We start from the raw sequence: 21029 nt of genomic DNA, 5'->3' as shown, positions 1-21029 counted from the left end.
TGTCAGGCTATCATCACCAAGCTAGTACTGTAGTATCTCCGCAACTGTGGACTGTTGCTTGGCAGGGAGATTCATCAATCACTCATGTGATCAGTCTCGTGCCTGGATCATCGTGGCTGAACCTGCATCATCCGACGACTGACGACGGTGGTGCGTTGTCAGCTCGCCATTCGGCCACGGGCTGGTCGATGGCTGCGTGTGCAATGCAGTGCAATCAGGCACGAGGATGTGGACTAGCGGAGGATGTTACGGAAACGTCGCTGGCTTGGCCTCGGCGCGTGCATGTGGACTAGCGGCCCGGGCGGGGGGAGGTGGCGTCTGCTTGCCGGCCGGCCTACGCATCGCGCTGCCCCGGGTCGCGCCCTCCCCGGCCTCGCCTCGCCACGCCCTCCGCAGCGCGCGCGATGTGGGTTCCGCCCGAGTCCACCTGTCCCCCTTTCATGGATCAATCGCTTTACCAGCGTCCTCTTCGGCCGAGCTTAAATCTTCTGCGTGTTTACCTATCTCTGATTACTAAAAAAAGAACGGGAGGGACGGCGCCAAACGTCTTGATCGTTGCACACCTATACATGGATGAGCAAATAACACTAGTAGTACATCAAAAAGGGCAAAACTAAAGGCATCTCCAAGGGCCTCCCCTAGACTGCCGTATATGTCTGTCTGGATACATTATGGATAGAAGGATATGAGAGCATCTACTGCCGGGCTTCCAAATCCTATACGCCCGGACAGACGTCCCGGTCACTGATCGGTCAAAAAAGTCAAACCAAACCCCTCAAGTCCGGGACGTCCTGGTCACTGATCGGTCAAAAAAAAAAACCAAACACTATCTTGTGCCCACCTCGAACACTGACACGAGTGATGTCCGTAGTCTAATACCCACCCCAAGCATCACCCATAAACACGCCTGCTGTCCTGCATGCTACCCCAATACGTCCTAGCCGATGTCGTCCACCTCAGACACCATATGTTTTAACACTGTTTGACCACTTCTTTTCACATATCTGGAGAACACATGTGATGGTTTTACTTAAAACGAGTTCATTGACTCGTCATCATTGGATGGCGATACTGACGATTATGAATCATGATGAGTATCATCGAAGCAATGGAGAAGGGAGATGTGCATGCTCTCAACCTCAAGGGTTCTACCTCGGGCAGGATAACTATTAATCGGGGTAGGAAAAGGTCCATGTTGATCTATATTGCGCCTCTTTTTCAGCCAATCCGATATTTCAGGAGGGCATGCATGGTGCTACAAGCTCGCTCAGCTTTTCTTTATGGGCCTGCTACTACCTGGGATCCTTAGATATTGCGGGCGGTGGTAACTACACATGTGATGCGCAACATGGCTGTGGAGGATGATGGAGATGATTTGGGTAAATGTTGATTTTGATAGATCCGGTTGCGCAGAGAACATACTTCTCGATGATTTCATAGACCCTTTGTGGATACATTATGGAAACCAATAGATTTGTGATGTCCTTCATTTTTTTTAATGTTTGAACAATGTCCTCTAAAAATATATTTGTGTTTGAACACTATATTCCTAATTTAAACTATTTTTTTAATTTGCATGATTTATTTCTGTGTTTAAACTGTATGCCTTTGGTTGGAAAAAAATGAGCAAAAATGTTGACTGGCTAAATGTGGGAGGACAAATGGGGGACGCCGTCGGGCCTCCTTTTTTTTGCGGACAAATGGGCTGTGTCGCCGGGGACAATGCGAGATGGCATCTGTTGGTTGCCACTAGAGATGCCCTAAAACCCCTAATGAATAATGATTGTTGGAACTCGTCCATAAGATCGATCACATCAAATCACACGATGAACAGGCACGCGCAAAAACTTTTGCCAAAAGTGTCGTGCCTCTATTTTTCTCTTTATTTATTTTCTCCTTTTCTCTTCCGGTGATGTTACAAAACTCACGCAGGGCTGTATATTTATACGGAAATGTTAACGCCCACACGTGTGGGCGTTGACCATCTCGACCACACGCATCCATCACCGTCCAGTACTATATGCATGAATTTTGGCATAATCTGGCTGATTTTCTGTGCCACGTAGGACAAGGCGTGTGTGTGGTGTGTGACATAGTTCGTCCACACATCCGTTTTACCACACGGAGGGGCCGATGTGTGGGCGTTTAGCAGTTCACCCACACACCAGTTTTCAGTCACGCACAAGGGCTGGTTTGTGGGCATTTGCCATCTCGCCCACACGCCCGTCTCCTCTCCCACACCCCAGCTGCTAGTTGCCATGTGTTTTTACAGCGCACATGGCAACTGCCCCTAGTGTGCTTTATAAGCAGGTGGCAACTCTCTTTTTTTACCCGAGTTGCCATGTGTTTTTGCAGGGTATATGGCAACTGCCTAGTGTGCACGTAAGCAGATGGCAACTCTTTTTTACCGAGTTGCCATGTGTTTTTGCATGGTACATGGCAACTGCCCCAACGTGCACGTACATGGCAACTGCCCCAACGTGCACGTTAGCAGATGGCAACTTTTCCTTTTTACATGGCAACTGCCCTAGCATGCTTGTGAGCACATGGCAACTCTCTCAACTGCCTAGTGTTAGTATGTGACAACTCCTAAAGTTATGAAATCATGGCAACTACATTAGATCAGACCATACATGGCAACTGCAGTTGAGCAATCATGGCAACTACAGTTGTCCGACATGGCAACCGTAGTTCAGCGACATGGCAACTGTAGTTAAATGAACATGGACGAGGGTCTGGACCATGGCAACTGCGGGCGCGCGGTGGGCGTCACGCATCGCGTGCGGGACCAGGAGGGTACGAGGCCTGACATACGGGCGTGTGGGCGTTATCAACTTCGCCCACACGCACGCATGTGAGAAGGTTCGGGAGGGAAAAAAAGATATGTGTGGGCATTAGTTGTTTTGCCCACACATAGGTGTGTGGGCTGGTTGTTGTCCGTGCCACACGAGGCGTGTGACACAACTATCCGATACACCACACGTGTGGCAGTTATCGGGACCCATATTTATATACATGCCCAACCCACCTAACCTGATCTAAATCCATACGGATACAAAGTCCTAGCGGACTTATATTCCTAATCTAATTTCACGGCAACGCTGATCATCCTGTTAGACTTAGCTACTAAACCTAACAGCACACGATGACAAGAATCCTAGCCGGACTAGACTCCAACGCGTTTACAAAACTCTAAGATTATTTCTAACAATGATGATGTATGCTTTGAGAAAGGGGTCACCCCACCGAGGAGTATGCACAATTGGCATCACACACGTTTCATCCTTTAAAACCATCTCCTGCTCCATGGAAAATTTGCGCAGTTGAGTACCCGCACGTCAATATTGCGCTGGTGAAAGAATAGCTCAAGTTACCATCTCACCATCACAACACGTGTATGCGAGAGACGTCTGGGCATGCAGGGCAAAACAGCTCGATCGGTAACTTGTCCGACTCGTACACATTCGCAGGTCACAAACTGATCACAAGTCGCCGGTGGAGTCGCTGTTACAGAACGAAGTGGAGACGGCCGCTGCTAGCTACCCCAGCTAGAGCCTCTAGAGTCTAGACTATACACTCGAGCATGGCGACCGGCAGGACAGGGTCGCGGTGCGTGCACCACCAATCCGGACCGGAGCCAAATAAGATCTCGATATTTCCCGGACTCGTCGCCGCTCTATCAACGCGGGAACAATCCCGGCTGCGGCTGGCGGCCGGAGCCCGCCGGCCGAAAGCCACGATCGTCGTCCACGCAACGGCCAACGGGAGCAGTGTGGAGATAGATGCGGCTTTCGTTTGAGTGGTGGATGCGTCGAGCGGGAATACGCGATCGTGGGAGAGAGAGAGGAGGAGGATGGGTCCCGGCCGCAGCCACGCGGCGTCTCGACGCGGTCCTGCCGCGGGCGGATCTGGTTGGATTCCTTCCTCCCGTCATGGACGACGCATGCAGGGCCGCAGGGGTCATGTCACTTTCGTTGGATTCGTGGCGCAGAGCGCAGAGGCCGTTGCGAGCATGCGGAAAAGCAGACGGCGCAGGGGGCCGGCCGACGGGTCTGTCTATCTTTTCGCCTCGCGCCGCTCGAATCTCGCCGTTTGCTCGCTCGCACGGGTCCTCTTTGCTGTGCTCGGTACTAGTACATACTACTATCGATCTCAATCCCCAATCGAACGGATGGTGGGTGCTCGATCAATCACAAGACCGTGAACAAGCTTTTCGTTTACACAAGACCGTAGGATCACATTTTCTTTTCCAAAGACATTTCGATCACAAATTTGTACTTCTACCTCACAGGAAAAAAATTATTTTAGGGAAGCTCATCAGGGAATGGGGAGATCTCACAACTGCATTGAAAAGAAGAGGGTCAATTCAGTTTATAGGCGAAAAATCAAACGCTCCTGCAAAAAAAAAAAAGAGTATCAAGCACAAGAACAACACAAAGCACGATTAATTTGGAAATAACTGGTCGATAGTCTGACCCCATCTTCACCGCGACACGGATGAGAGAAATTATATAACCTGAAGGAAAGCAAACATGGGCCTCACCAAATGAATGAAGAAAGATGAACCGCACTGCCAAGCAAATAGCGCCTACCCATCCATTGAACCCCGAAGCCAGTGGCTGCCCAACGGATATCACCAAAGCCAACCATGCCAAGTCTCTAAATGACGCATCTAGGGAGGAAATAATGTCAAGGATGTCGAATATTTAGGCATTTTTTTTGTTAAGTTTAATCCTGAAAAACTGTTGTTAAAATATGATCAACATGATAGAGAGAATAACTGACACATGCAACAGATTGTTGAAACTAGTCATGCAATTGAGATCATAAGCAACAAACATCATATCCATGTCGATCACTACTAGCAGTCGTGCAGAACCACTCCCCATAAACCTAACGCCCTCTCCTGTATTGGATCACAAGAAGGCGCCCTTTCAGAGGCATGTTGTCTTACTCCATGGTGTACGCCGAGGAGCGAGATGGGAAAGAGATAGGCGGCTCAATGTTTTGGACCGAGGCGAGGAGGTGTGTGTTCTGGCCATAGAGGAGGGACCTCTTATATAGGCCTCGAACATGGAGAGGAGGAGGAACAAACGTCCACTAGGGAGAGGAAGAGAAACAATTCGCAAAACTGTTCAAATTCGTCTCCCTCTCGAAGACAAAGTGTTTCAACTTATTTTTCTTGCGTGGCAAAAATTTAAGGAGCGCGCACATGTTGCATAGGTCATAGCGCGGCTCGGCTCAATCCGACAACCAGCGACACGCGTCGTGGCAAGGCGGATGACGGAGGAGGAGCAGGCACCGTGGCGAGGCATGGCTTGGCGAGACGGGCGGAGAAGGAGGAGCGCATGGGAATATGCTCTCTCCTCAAGATTTAGTGGTATGTGGAAAAACAAACCTTATAAAGAGATCTCACACTTCCTCCACTATCGTGATGGGACTAAACTTTCTACACCACCTTGCCATGCATGAATGGTCACGTGGGCCTCTGGGATTTACTATGAATTATTGGCAATATTCTGAAATACTAAATGGGCTAGGCCCAATAGTTCCAACAATCCCTCACAAGATCCCACATCAAGTTTTCCTATTGTTCCAAAACATTGTTTATATATGGTGTTTCATTGAAGACTGTTAAGTTAAACTTCAACATAGTACTCCACGCTACACTCGTTGACAACTTGAACAATGGACTATGCCACCCTCAAAAAAAACAATGGACTATGCCTTCAAGTGCAAGTTTTGTGTAAACAAGTTTCACGTAAAAGCCTTGACTGATACTAGACCGCTGAAAACTTTTCCGGGGTAGGAGCATATACGTCATACTCCAGGGCCTCTTTATGAGTTTATTAGAGAGCACCCAACTCTCATAGCATGTGACGTTTAACAGTCTAACTAATATAGAAGTGTTCTTTCCATATGTTCTGCAGGACAACATCTTTGCCTACCCAAGCCATTTAGAAAACATTAAGATAAATATCAGCTTGTCATTCATATTAGGAGAAAATTGCATCATAACAGAGTATATCTTTATAAAATAAAGATTCTCCTGTGAGTTATTCAATAGCCTGTCTCATCAGTTCTAATTCACGGGATCTCCGATCACAGGGAATGGGTTACCACCATGAACAATTTATGTGGTGGATCTCAATCCAATCTCATTCAATGCATTGTGTATCACATTTGGTGATAAATCCATTGTGAAGGGATCTGTCAGATTCCTTGATGTGTTCATATAGTCCAATGCTATAACCCGGGAATTTCTCATAAACCTGATAGGTTTCAGTCGCCTTCTCACATGTATTGATGTCTTCTTATTATCCTTCTAAATGTTTACCTTGACGATCGTCGTCTGATTATCATAGTTCATTAGAATAGCCAGTATTGGTTTTTTCAACCACTGGCAAATCCATCAAAAGTTCTCGAAATCATTCTGCTTCAACTATTGTCGTGTCTAACACTGTGAGTTCTGCTTTCATTGTTGACCGTGTTAAGATGGTCTGCTTGCAAGACTTACAAAAAACATATGTGACAAGCCAAGCAATAAAAATGATGACTACGTGAAGCAAAGCTTACATGGCCATTCACCACTTGAGTATGGTAACCATAAAACTTGTTCACAAACTCTTGGACAGTGGCTCATCTATGTTGGAGAGAGCTCTTGTTACGGGTGGTATGAATAGGATGCAGGTCCACATAATGCTTGTGTTCATGGTGCCAAGCATGGATTTTCCCCCAGTATTCAGAGCCCCTTTGCTCGGTTCCACAAATAGGATTCATCCTTGTGACCCACCATGCATTCACGCCAAGGCATCTTCATGGGTTGAGAATATCAGACCTATTGCCTCTAGAGTCTTCTTTTTTTAGTGCGCGAGGATTGCCCAACACAAAATAAAGATAAATTGGTATCACCCATTTCATAATTTGGCGGTTGTTGACCATCCTTCATCAAATTTGTCATCACAGAATCCTAAAGATGCATCACAATGATACAACCATTCTGAAATTGGTCAAAAATGCATATGGGGCAAGTAAAAAACTTACAGATTTTGGTCCGGACTTTTGCCGAACAGATGGTGGGAATGACCGACACAGGGGATGCCCGACGTTGTCTGCGACCGCTGGAATTGCGACGAGTCGTACGTTGTGTCTATTGGGGAACGTTGCATGGAAAACAAAAAAATTCTATGCACACGCAAGATCTATCCATGGAGATGCATATCAACGAGAGGAAAGAGTATGTCTACGTATCCTCATAAACCGTAAAGCGGAAGCGATTATCAATGCGGTTGATGTAGTCGTACTCCTTTACGATCCGCCCGATCAAGTACCGAACGTACGACACCTCCGGTTCAGCTCGGTGACGTCCTCGCCTTCTTGATCTAGCAAGACGGGCAAAGTAGTAGATGAGATCCGGGCGGCACGAGGACGTGGTGACGGTAGTGATGCAACTATCTCCGCAAGGCTTCGCCGAGCACTACGAAAATATGACCGAGGATGAACTAGAGAGAGGGGCGCCGCACACGGCTAGGGAATCATGGGCCCCTCTCTCTCCTCACATATATATAGGTGGAGGGGGGAGGGGAGGCAACCCTAGGGGCGCCCCAAGGTGGTCGAAGGCCACCCTAGGCTCCTGCCCTAGGCGCCTCCCCCTTTTCCTTATTTAGGAGTGGAGGATATGGTAGGGGATGGGCCGGCAGCTGCCCTGCCTTGGCGCCCCCCTTTCCTTCCTTGGCATGTGGCCAGGGGAGTTGGACTGCGTCCAGCCCCTTAGTGGGATGGTGCGCGTCCCTCCTTTGGCCCATGAGGCCCACCAAGTGTCGCTGGCCTTCTGAAATCCTTTTCGGTACTCCGATAAAACCCACTACATTCCGAAACCTTTCCGGTGACCAAATAGTATCGTCCTATATATCAATCTTTACCTTCGGACCATTCTGTAGCTCCTTTTCATGTCCGCGATCTCATCTGGGACTCCAAACAACATTCGGTCATCAACTCACATAACTCATATAATAATATGTCGTCAACGAACGTTAAGCGTGCGGACCCTACGGTTTCGAGAATGATGTAGACATGACCGAGACACCTCTCCGGTCAATAACGAATAGCAGGACCTGAATGCCCATATTGGTTCCTACATATTCTACCAAGATCTTTATAAGTCAAACCTTTATGACAACATACGTAATCCTTTTGTCTGTCGGTATGTTACTTGCCCGAGATTTAATCGTCGGTATCTTCATACCTAGTTCAGTCTCGTTACCGGCAAGTCTCTTTACTCGTTTCGTAATGGGCCATTTGCATTTCTGTCCCTAACTCGAACCCACTACTCACATTTGCCCCTAATTGAAAAGCCTGCTAAAAATGCCCCTCCGCCGTTAGGTGTCCTTATAGAAATGCCCTTCCGTGCCGTTTCCGTTAGGTCAAAGGCCTTTGACCGTCTACGAGACGTTTCTTGGACATTTTGCCCCTGCCTCCATGTGTCACTTACATGTGGGACACACTTAGGAAAAAATAAAAATAAAAACACTTTCTCTCACCCCCTCTCTCTCTCACTTACATATGGGCCCAGAAAAGGAAAAAGAAAAACCTCTCTCCCACATCTCTCTCTAACTTACATGTGGGGCCTAGCAAAAAATAAACAAAAGAAAAAAGCTATCCTCTGTCTCCCGACCTTGCAGTTTCTCTCATCTCCGGCGAACTACATCCGACGGCCGGCGGACCGGTCCTCGCGCCGCCACTGGAGCTGGCTCGCCATGCTCCTCCACCAGCTCACCGCGCCTGGTCGGCAGCTCGCCGCGCTCCGCTGCCCTGTCCATCATCTCCGGCGAACTACATCCGACGGCCGGCGAATCGGTCCTCGCGCCGCCACTAGAGCTGGCTCGCCGCGCTCCTCCACCAGCTCACCGCGCTCGGTCACCAGCTCGCCGCGCCCGGTGTGATTAATTGGATTGAACCGCCCAATAATGACAGATCCTTCCTCGTCTTCCCCAGCTCCGGTGTCACGCCGCCGCCGCTCGATCTCCTCCACCAGTGAGCATTGCAGCCTTACCTTGGGTTCTTGAGTTTCGAAATCTCCTCCTGAACATCCTCCGCCTGCTCCCGATTATCCTCTCTCCTCTAGAAGCTCTGCCGGCGAGCACCTCCCGTCGCCACCGCTCAAGCTCGCGACTTCCCATCCTCCCCGACACCCCACATTCTCTGGCCACCTTAGGCCACTGAAGCTTCTCTCCTGCACCCTCACAAGCCCGATCTTGAAGCCAATCGACTGCTCCGGCGGCCTCCCATACATCACCGTCGTGTCTTCGTCGCGGCCGCCGGCGTGTTTTTAGTTAGCCTAATCCCAGATTATCCTAAACTATTATGAGTTCTAATTACACTCATTTCACAAAAGCTGACTAGTGGGTCCATCCCTCAAATAAATTAGTAAATAACATTTCAGAAATAATAGAACAATGGCTGACCCATATCAAGTTTTATTTTTCATTTTATTAGTTGGGCCCATATGTAAGTGAGAGAGGGAGGGGGGGGGGTGAGAGAAAGTGTTTTTATTTTTATTTTTTCCTAAGTGTGTCCCACATGTAAGTGACACATGGAGGCAGGGGCAAAATGTCCAAGAAACGTCTCGTAGACGGTCAAAGGCCTTTGACCTAACGGAAACGGCACGGAAGGGCATTTTTATAAGGCCACCTAACGGCGGAGGGGCATTTTTAGCAGGCTTTTCAATTAGGGGCAAATGTGAGTAGTGGGTTCGAGTTAAGGACACAGATGTAAAAGACCGTTTCGTAATACATCATCTCGTAACTAACTCCTTAGTTAATTTGCATGCCAAACAGGCTGGCCCGACATGGCCTATCTTAATCGTGCCTGCCACGACCCGGCCCGCCATGGCATGATTATTAGCCGGGGCGTGCCATGCCAGCCCGTGTGCTGCCTCCTCCAGTGCATGCACGACCCATGAGCTATGCGGGCCGCCCAACGGCACACCAGGTACGCTGGCTTGCTAGGTTGTTGGCCTGATAGGCTGTTATTTGGGCCGATTTTGGTCTATTGGGCTATTTCTTATGCCATGTATATATATAAAAAATCTAAATAAAAAATAAAAAAGTTAAACGGGCCATGTCGTGCCGGCCCGGATGCTCAACCTTCAGGCCAAGGCATGGAGGCGTCCCTGTTTCTCGCTTTAAGCGAGCTAGGGGTAGCTCTCCATCGGGGCAGTCCCAGATGAGCCGGCCCAGCCGCGCAGGAGGCTAGCCGCCTAGATTTTTTTTCTGTTCCATGCTCCTTTTTTTTGCTTTTTTTTCATATTTTTCTTATATTTTAAGAAAATTCTACACACACACACACGCACATTATAAATAAACACTCTTTGAAACACATTTGGGAAAATGTTGAACAAGTATCTGCAAAATGTGGAGTAAGTGTTAAAGAAATATTGAACAAGAATTAAAAAAATGTTGAACAGGTATTTGAAAATGTTGAATAATTATTAAAAAGTGTTTAACGAGTGTATGAAAAATGTTGAACTAGTATTTCAAAATACTGAATAAGCATAAAAAATGTTGAACAAGTATTTGAAAAATGTTGAAATAAATATTAAAAATTGTCGAACAAGTATTTAAAAAATCTTGAATAAGTATTAAAATGTTGAACAAGTATTTGTTTTGTTTTTGAAAAAGCGTTGAACATGTGGACAAACAAATGTTGATCACTTATTAAAAAATGATTTTGACATATACGAAAATGTAGAGTGCAAAAAAATCAAACATAAGGAGAAAACAAAAAATGAAGAAGAAGAAAGAAAACCAAACAAAAAATGGAGAAGAAAAAAAGAAAGTTCAACAAAAAGTTGGAGAAGGTAAAAAAAGGAACCAAACAAAAAATGAAGAAAACTCTATCAATACAAAAAGAAAAAACAGAAGAAAAAAATCCCGTAACAACTATTGAAAAACCCGGCTTCGTTTGCCTCAAGTATAAAACACGCCATCAACTTGCCGTGCGCAAAGGCATTCGCGTAGTGGCTAGCGCAAGTGAGCTCTCTCCCTAGCAACCAGGAGATCGATCCCCGCATCTTCCTATTTCCCTTATTCGTTCGAAAGCTGCGCAAAAATAGGTCGGCCCAACTAGTCTAAAAGCTTGAGCGAGACATCGTCGTGCAATCGCTTATTGCCTCGCGGGCTGGCATGCCAGGCCCGCCCGTTTGGCCAGCTTTGTGTCGGATAGACTAGACATATAGGGTGGTTTTGAGGTTTTGGTTGGATGGCCGTTTTTTGTTCGGACCGTGTCCGGTCTGTCCTCCCGGCCGTGGGGGTGGTGGTGGTGGTGGTGTGTGTGTGTGGGGGGGGGGGGGGGGTTGTTCGATGAAAGTTGTGATGAATCTGTTGTCCAATGAGTGCAGTGTAAGTGGCCAAACGGGCCGGGATAGCTGGGCCGGCCCGGTAGCACGGCCGGCACGGCACGTGCTAAACGGGCCTGGCCCGGCACGCGGCACGCCAAGGGCCATGCCTGGGCCTGAAGGCCGAGCACGTGGGCCGGCACGGCACGGCCCGATTATCTTTTTTTTTATTTTTTATGTATCCTAATGTGGCCCAACAGGTAAAAACAGGCTAAAAAACGCCCAGTGCGCAAAATAGGAGACAGATTAGCGGGCCTAGCAGCCGGTGGGCCGGCCCGATTAGCATATGGGCCGTGCTTGGGCTGCAGGCTGCAGCACGCGGGCCGGCACGGCACGGCCCGTATAATAATCGTGCCGTGCCAGGCCGGGCCGGCCCGTTTGGCCAGCTATAGAGTGCAGATAAAATGTTGGTCCTTGGGCTTTGAAGGTGCATTTTTCGGCAGCTTGTTTTGTCCTCAAGCAATTTTTCTACACCGTATATCTTCCACTTGTGAGCATACATCGCTACGAACCCTATCCCCGGCGCGCAAAAATCCATCCAAAAATCGCAGCCCACCAACCAAGTGGAATTCCAATGCGAACAATGCCATTTCTCTTCTCCCCCCGCAGTTCAAAGCCCCTTATCCCCAGACCCCCGTGCGTGCGTGTCATCAGTCATCACCGAAAAGATAACGCCATGCCCCCATGCGTTCTTTTCCGCCGCTCCCGTTGAAACCCCCCGCCGCGAAGGGGGGCCGAAATGGAAAAAGCCAAACGAACGGAGGGCGGGCGGGCGCGCCTCGCTAGGTCAAAACGAGTGGCAGCGCTGGAAAAGCCCACACGATCCGCCTGTGCGGTTCACACGCACTGACTGACCGCGGCGCGGCCTTGACCCCGCACGCGCCCTGATTCTGGCGGGTGATCTGTGACCGCGAGCCGTGGTGACGGCCCACGCCCCTGCGACGCTGCCCGCCCGGCCTCACGTGACGTGAGGACCCGGCGGATCCCGGGGCCGCTCGCGAATGAACCGCATACAAAGCCGGGCACAGGTCCGATCTGGGGCGCGCCCGGCCGTCGGATCCCCCGACGGACGGCGCAGAACGAGGAGGGACCAAAGAACGTGAGGGGCCGAGCGGGGAAGCGTTCAACCACCCCCACCACTCGTAGGTCCGGTCAAGCCGACGGGTGGATCCAAGGGCATGGGTCGCAATTAACGGGCCCTGTCCACGACCCAACTACCGCTACTCCCCAGCGCCGTCAGGCCGGCGCAGCCACGAGGCGCGGCAGGAGCCTTCCGTCCGCCCGCTGACGCGCGGGGCCCGCGGGAGGGAGGGCGGGCGGGGTCAAACCGCACCTACCCCGCTCGCGAGCTCGTTCACTGCTGGCGGACGCCAAGGCTCAACGGAAGCGCCAAGTTTTTTTCATCCATCTCACGCCTTGCTTCGCGTACGCCACCAACACCAACAGAAGGAGGAGGATGGGTGACCGGGGGAGGCTCTCCCGGCCCGGGATGGGCCCCACGGGCCTTGCGGGCCTCCTATAAAGCCGGCGCCACGCACAGCCGCAAACCCATCCACCGCCAGCAACGCTCGCTCCTTCTCCCATCCCGCCTCGCCTCAGCGCGTCAATCCCAGCAGATCGATCCATCCATCCATCCTCCTCCTCCTAGCGAGCGAGCGATCAAGAGCAAACCCTAGCGCCGCCGTCGCCCCCGCGGTCTCTCCACATCCGACTGAACGCCGGCGTGGGGTGCCCAGCCTCCACAACCGGCGACGCGACCCTCCCCGCCGCGCGCCCCCCGCCCGCCTGCAACTTTTGCGGGGGTAGCCGGGGCTCCGGCCTCGGCGGCTTTCTAAGCCCCCTTCCTTACAACAGGATCCAAAATCCCGTCCTAGATTTCTTCTACCTCCCCTTCCAGAACTTCCTCTTTTGGCATCAGTAATCCTCGGAATCTCATCACCCTAGATTGATTTCGATTCTTATAATTACTGACTTTTTCACCGTTATTTTCTTCTTCGCTGTTCGTCGATCGATCTACAGCCCCTTTTCGCCTCATACAATTCTTTTCTTCGATTTTTTCATCGCCGCCGCCGCCAGAAACGAATAGCAGAGAAATTCCTGACTGCATACGGCACAAAGAAACAGAAAAATTTCTGACTTTTCCCCCCAGTGGATTAGCTTTCTCCGGTTGTTAATTCCGTGACGAGATGCCTGCGCTCGCTGTCGACGCTGCCGCCCCCGTGGCCCACGCCTTCCCCGCGTGCGGCGACGCCTCGCCGCGCTTCGCGGCCGCGCCACTGCTGGGCCCCGCCGTCGCCGTAGCCGCGGCCGCTGCTGCCGACAAGCCCGAGATGGCCGCCTGGTCGGCCGACCTCTCGTCGGCGCTCTACAACGTCGACGGCTGGGGCGCGCCCTACTTCTTCGTCAACGACGACGGCGACGTCGCGGTGCGCCCGCACGGCGCCGCCACGCTCCCCGGCCAGGAGATCGACCTCGCCAAGGTCGTCGCCCGGGCGGCCGGCGCGCGCGCCGGCGGCGGGCTCGGCCTCGCGCTGCCGCTGCTCGTGCGCTTCCCCGACGTGCTGCGCCACCGCGTCGAGACCCTCAACGCCGCCTTCGCCTACGCCGTGCGCTCCACGGGCTACGCCGGGCGGTACCAGGGCGTCTACCCCGTCAAGTGCAACCAGGACCGGTACGTGGTCGAGGACATCGTCGAGTTCGGCGCGCCCTTCGGGTTCGGCCTCGAGGCCGGCTCCAAGCCCGAGCTGCTGCTCACCATGAGCTGCCTCGTCGCCCGCGGCAGCCCCGACGCCCTGCTCATCTGCAACGGCTACAAGGACCTCGAGTACGTCTCGCTCGCGCTCATCGCCCGCACCATGGGCCTCAACACCGTCATCGTGCTCGAGCAGGAGGAGGAGCTCGACATTGTCGTCGAGGCCAGCCGCCGCCTCAACATCCGCCCGGTGGTCGGCATGCGCGCCAAGCTGCGCACCAAGCACGCCGGCCACTTCGGCGCCACCTCCGGCGAGAAGGGCAAGTTCGGCCTCAACGCCGCGCAGATTCTCTCCGTGGTGGCCAAGCTCAAGGCCCTCGCCATGCTCGACTGCCTCCAGCTCCTGCACTTCCACATTGGCTCCCAGATCCCCACCACCGCCCTGCTCGCCGACGGCGTTGGCGAGGCCGCGCAGATCTACTGCGAGCTCGCCCGCCTCGGCGCGGCCATGCGCGTCATTGACGTCGGCGGCGGCCTCGGCATCGACTACGACGGGACGCACTCGGCGCAGACCGACATGTCGGTGGCCTACAGCCTGGAGGAGTACGCGGCGGCCGTGGTCGCCGCCGTCGGCCGCGTCTGCGACCGCAAGGGCGTGCAGCACCCTGTCATCTGCAGCGAGAGCGGCCGCGCGCTGGTGTCGCACCACTCGGTCCTCATCTTCGAGGCCTTCTCCGCGACGGCGCCGGCTTCCAACATGATGGACCCGGCCACCGCCTACCTGCTCGACGAGCTCACCGACGACTGCCGCAGCGACTACCGCAACCTCATGGCCTCCGCCGTGCGCGGCGACTTCGACACCTGCGGCCTGTACGCCGACCAGCTGAAGCGGCGCTGCGCCGAGCAGTTCAAGGAGGGGGTCCTCGGGCTGGAGCACCTCGCCGCCGTGGACGGGCTCTGCGAGATCGTCGCCCGCGGCATGGGCGCGGCGGAGGGGCCGCGCAGGTACCACATCAACCTGTCGGTGTTCACCTCGCTGCCGGACATGTGGGCCATCGAGCAGCTCTTCCCCATCATCCCCATCCAGCGCCTCCAGGAGCGGCCCGCCGTGGACGGCGTGCTCTCGGACCTGACCTGCGACAGCGACGGCAAGGTGGACCAGTTCATCGGCGGCAGGAGCAGCCTCCCCCTGCACGAGCTCCCGACCCACGGCACCCGCGGCTACTACCTGGGCATGTTCCTGGGCGGCGCCTACCAGGAGGCGCTGGGCGGCCTGCACAACCTGTTCGGCGGGCCGAGCGTGGTGCGCGTCTCCCAGAGCGACGGGCCACACTGCTTCGCCGTGACGCGCGCCGCGCCAGGCCCGTCGTGCGCCGACGTGCTCCGCGCCATGCAGCACGAGCCGGAGGTGATGTTCGAGGTGCTCAAGCAGAGGACCACCGACGACGGCGCCACCGCCGCGGCGCTCGCCAGGGCGTTCGGGTCAATGCCGTACCTGTCGTTCGACGCCGAGGAGGCCTCGGCCATGAGCGGCGCGGAGTCGAGCGGCATGAGCAGCGACTCGGAGGGGTCGGCGGCGGGCGCCGCCGAGGATGATGACGAGGAGTGGGAGTTCATGCGCGGGCTCACCGTGTGACCACGGCGAGCTTATACTCTCCTGTATCTGTCGCCGGTCCAACCGGCCGGCGATGTTTACTTTACCAGCCAGCAAGCGGCAGCTGCTGCCGGTGTTGTATCGTGTTACTCATGGTCGTAGCGAGGTCGTCGGGCGTCTCGTCGCCGTTTAGTTTCACCGCCGGAGTTTGTTTTGGCGCCATCTTTTTTATTTCCCATGCGTCAGTCCACTGTTTCTTTCAACTTTTTTCTCTTGGAATAAATAACAAAAGGAAACTATCAGTACTATGTTTCTTTCGATTGCAATTTGTTTACTCCGGCTCTTGGTTTCTTCGTGACAATGCTCGGTGGATTCGTGGCTGTGAGTGGAGATGGGGCTATGTGGTCTCAATCTCCTCGATCTCCATCCCTGTCGACTGTAATTTTCTCTTCTCTCTAGAGTTCAGACCAGGAAATGAACAGAGAAGATCCAAAAAGAAATTGGCGCTGCTTTCTGTGCGATTCTCTTCTATCTATCGACGGTCCTCGTGGCTGCTTTCGAATCTCTGGGTCGATCAACCACGCATCTGGAAACCTCGAGCGGTGCAGCCATTTTGTCCCACCCTGCACGCACTTTGGGGAAAAGGTTGGCTGCTTTGCGATATTCTGCGTCGTCCGCACGAGCCGGCCGGAAAGAAGAGCTCGCCAAGGGCAACACGACGCCGAGGTTTTTCGAGGCCATCTAGATTGGATTCCTGCTTGGTGAAGAAGAAGAGAAGAGGAGGCGGCAAAGAAAGAAACGGCCACATGATGCGCTCCGCGAGAGGAGAAGATGCTTCGGTACAGCGACTCCGTTCCTTCCAGTGAAGGCACATGTCGTTCGTCAAACGCTCTGACCCTTACGATTTTCTAGGTTTGTTGTCAAGACCGGCGACCTGCCGATGCATGAACCGGAGAAAACTAGCTCATGTTGGATGGCACCTGTCAGGCTGGTGGGTGAGGATTGTACGTACGTAGCGAGAGTATATCCCGAGGAGCTTTGCACATGTACTCCGTGGACAGCCACGAGCATTTTGGATTTGGGTTCCGGGGTACGTGGACTGGGCGGGCGAGCGGCCCCGGCCAGCGGCGGCCAAGTGTTGATGTGGGAAGTAAGTTTTCGGTGCCCCGCGGCAACAGGATTCTTCTTCAGGTTGAGCGACACCGGGCCGGACACCTGTGCTCTGCATCTTGCCGCTTTCAATAATTCACGGGGAACCGGAGGATTCCTTTTCCTGATCATGTAGCATTTTGATCAACGTGGTTGGATGCCAAAACCAAGGAGCGGCATCTCATTGTTTCTCTCGTTCTCGGTTAGCGGATTGTTGTTATTGTTCAGATGCGATCCTGAACCTGAAGCTGGAGCCACACCCTTGGAGAGAACAATGGGAGGGGCCGTTGATTCCACTTGATTGTGTTAGCCTGGCCTGTGATCTGACCACATTCACAGGGGGTTGCTGTCCAGTTTCTGCGTGCCACGGTGTAGTGTTTAACGAAAATGGAGGTCCACGCAAATGTTTGATTGCATGGATGGCATGGCAGCTGATCCTATGGACCTTAAGTAAGGCCAACTCCAACGCGCGACCCTATCCTATCCACCCGTATCCGTCTGGGGGTAAACGGACACAGCAGACCTCCCAACGTGCGGCCGCAAACGGACGACGGTCCGTTTTATGTCCGCTTTCAATCCTTTCCCGGCCCAAGTTTGAGCCGAGTTTGCGGCCGAACGGATAGCGCGCAGGCGGGCGAGAGGAGCGCCCTTGTCCTCCCCTGGGCCGCCCGTCGGTGGCACAGCCCGGCCACCCCCCCTTTCCTCCAAAACCCTCCCGCGCACCGCCCTCCACTCTCCCGCGCCCCGCCCTTCCCCTTCCCTCCACCATGGCCTATGACGCGAATCCCGGTGACCCACCACCTCCCGCCCGGCACGTGGCGAAGCCTGTGAAGAAGAAGCCTCGGTCGGAGCTCACGCCGGCGGAGGCCACCAAGATCGACAAGGAATCAGCCAAGAGGAGGGACCGGCGAGCTGTGGAAAAGGAGAAAAAGGCCGCCGCATAGTACGCTTCCGAGTGCACCCCGCGGCGCGCGATGCAGCACCAGGCCGACATTGACGATAAGGAGTCCATCGTCTCGAAGGCGCACGCCCTGCTCATGATGGGTATGGCATGCGCCACGCTGGCCAATCTCTCGACCGCTGCCGTGGCCGCGGCCAGCACAAGCTCGTCCGCCCATCGACCCCCGCAACACCGTTCCCCGAGCTCGTTCGTCTCACATGGCACACCAGATTTTCGTGCTCTGCCGCCGCACGACCATGGGCAGGCGCAATTCTCTACGTCATCAGACTGCATGGTGGTTGATCCGACCACACCCGCGGGCGTCATCGACCTCAACATCAGGCCAGGGTACAGTGGTGCTGGCCATTGTGAAGACATCGCGCAAAGGATGCAACCCCTGTCGTTCGAGTCGGCTAACATTGCCGGTGCCCGCAAGCTGTTCGGCGATATGCCACCGCCTACACAGACGTCGATGACCCTTACTACTCCTCGTTCATGCAGAACGTCATCTTCGAGGGCCGTGGTGAGGCGTTCCAAGTTGACGGCCAAGAGCAACCTTTTGATGCCGATGCGACCCAAAGCCAGGATGGCCATGGTACCTATGATGACTCTTAGTTCAGCGGTCATGATGTTGATGATGATGAGGACGACCATGGAAACTCGTGGCATGAAGATGATGACTTCTATTGTGAAGATGAAGAAGAAGAGGTCGACATTTCCATGGATCCATTGAGTTTCATCGACGAGCTCACCCAAAAGGCTGAAGCACAAAAGAGGAGGAAGAGCATTTGCACGGGATCATATAGCCAAGCCGAGAACACTTTGATTTGCGAGAGTTGGAAGGAAATCGGCCAGGATCAAAGGTGCCGAGCAAAAAGGAGTGGTCTTTTGGACAAGAGTTCACAAGAACTTTCATGAGCGAAAGTTTTCCCCCTACCAATTCACAAGCATTCGTGGCATCAATTCAATTCAAAAAAGATGGGGATTCATCCAACAAGAATACAACAAATATTGTGCCGCACTTGAGAGCGTCAAAGCCCGTCCCGTGAGCGGCCTAGGCCTGGGTGACTTGGTATGAACCTCTCTCTTTTCCATCATGCGTCCATTCATGTTGGCATGCCATTTAAGTTTCATGCATTCTATGTCCTTTCATGTTATAATTGTGGCCGCATGTTTAATTCTGTAGGCATTCCAATCTTTGGAAGCCTTCAAGGCCCGACACAAAGACAAGCCATTCACTCTCACGCATTGTTGGGTGCTCATCAAAGATTGCCCCAAGTTCAAGGACCAACACAATGCTCATAGGAATAAGAGAGGAGAGAAGGAGGCGGCCGAGGGTGATTCGGGAGACATGCTCAAAAGGCCCAGGGGCAACACAAGCTCGAAGTCTGACGAGAAGCGTGATGCGTCTTCTATAGCCTTGCAAGGAACTTTAGAGCATATGCTGAACCAAAAGGAAGTGCGGGAGGAGAGGAAGAGCAAAGGGAAGGAGGAGCAAATGAAGATATACCTAGATCTTCAAACGGAGAAGCTTGACATGGAGGAGGCCGTGAAGAAGAGGAAGCTTGACATCGAGGAGGTCGCTCAACTCAAGAAGTTAGAGATCGAGGCCACCAATGCCGCCACAAAAGCCATGGAGGTGGCACTAGCGATCATGATTATCGACAAGAACAACATGTCACCGGAGAGAAAGGCTTGGTTCACGAAAAGGCAGAAGGAGATGTTCGCCCGCGACGGCATAATCTAGGTGAGATCTCGGCTGCGATGGCGGTCCTTTTTGAAGGCTGACTCATGTGCCGGCCGCTTGCTTTGTTGCCGGCGAGAAAGCTTGTCTCTTTTGAAGGCTGGCTCCTGTGCCGGCCGCTTGCTTTGTTGCCGGCGAGAAAGCTTGTCTCTTTTGAAGGCTGGCTCCTTTGCCGGCCGCTTGCTTTGCTGTCGGCGACAAAACTTGTTCATTCTGAAGGCTGGCTCCTGTGCCGGCCGCTTGCTTTGTTGCCGGCGTGAAACTTGTCTTTTTGAAGGCTGGCTCCTGTGCCGGTCGCTGGCTTTGCCGGCGTTAGACTGTAGGTCGCCGGCTGTGTTGCCGGCCGGCGTGAACTAGCGTGAACCGCGGCCGCGGCTTCAAATCCTTTGTTTCTCACCTTTGCATGGCACGGGGACAAGATGCGGCCGAAATGTGTTCGCGCGTTGGGCGCAAGACCGCCGCATCCACGAATCCGGGCGGACACGGTCCCACTGCCACCCACAAACGGATAAAATCTGAATAAAACGGACGTCCGTTTCGGATCGCGCGTTGGAGTTGGCCCAAAGTAGAACCTCTGAATCTCCCACTAACCATTGGTCACGTACGTATATCATTTATACTCCTAGTGGACAACCATCTGCTATAGTGTTCTGAATCCAATCATCGCTTATGGTGACGCGATCTCGGCCGTCCGAGCAGCGACGGATAGCCTGCATAGGCGCCGGCACCAGCATGTGGCATGTGTTCCCTCCCCCACCCGTGAAGCATTCAGATCCAGTTCCGAGATGATTAGCACGGCATGTGCGAAAGGGCATGTGTAGTTATTGATCCATGGCGTTTGCAAACCCAATAACGAGCTTTTTAACACCCTCCCAAATCGGCAGGAGCCGTCAATATTTTATGATCACTGGTTGGTATTAGCATTAACTCTTGCAAGGTATGATCATGCTTTTTTTTTCTTTTGGCGGGTAAGGTATGATCAGCTATTATTCTGATGGTCAATTTTGGAATTTCACTTCTATAAACTAGGAAAGAAATTAAAGTGCCATCAAATATGAAAGGTAAATAAGGAAAACTATAAGAATATTAGTGTTTTTAGGGAATATAACAATATTAGTTAAAGTTACGAATATCCATTTCTGAGCCCAGACTCATCTGCACCTCGTCAAGAGAAATTTCACAAAAAATATTAAAAATGACAAATTGGGTCAGAACAATACATGAACAATAAACTTTTTCACATGCCACAAATTTGTCTTTTTTGCCAACAGCTACCCAGTTGTCCAAATAATCTGAAATTTGGAGCGCATCTCACGCACCAAATTATATTCCATGCAAAAAAGGGATTTTTCTAGTGTTTTTTTTGTATTTTCTGTTCATCACGGGCACAGCTGAGCTGGGGCACTGAATCGCCTCGTCCTTAAAGTTATCTCTATCTTCTACTATCAAGAAAGAGTTGGTTCCCTCATCTCCCCTCCTTCCTCTTTTCCCCTTCCCACGGCCCCCTCCTCCTTG

The 21029-nt window shown here is 52.7% G+C and overlaps 1 protein-coding gene across 1 annotated transcript; it reads left to right on the top strand.

Moving 5' to 3' along the window:
* The first annotated feature begins 12928 nt into the window (after positions 1 to 12928).
* LOC123088184 (arginine decarboxylase 1) lies at positions 12929 to 15989 on the top strand. The gene has a single exon (XM_044510376.1). It carries the CDS (start codon positions 13582 to 13584, stop codon positions 15721 to 15723), a length of 2142 nt encoding a protein of 713 aa, XP_044366311.1. The 5' UTR covers positions 12929 to 13581; the 3' UTR covers positions 15724 to 15989.
* Positions 15990 to 21029: the final 5040 nt, after the last annotated feature.

This window comes from Triticum aestivum, chromosome 4A (genome assembly GCF_018294505.1).
Source record: "Triticum aestivum cultivar Chinese Spring chromosome 4A, IWGSC CS RefSeq v2.1, whole genome shotgun sequence".
Classification (NCBI taxonomy): Eukaryota; Viridiplantae; Streptophyta; class Magnoliopsida; order Poales; family Poaceae; genus Triticum; species Triticum aestivum.
This window is presented reverse-complemented; position numbering and strand designations above follow the sequence as displayed.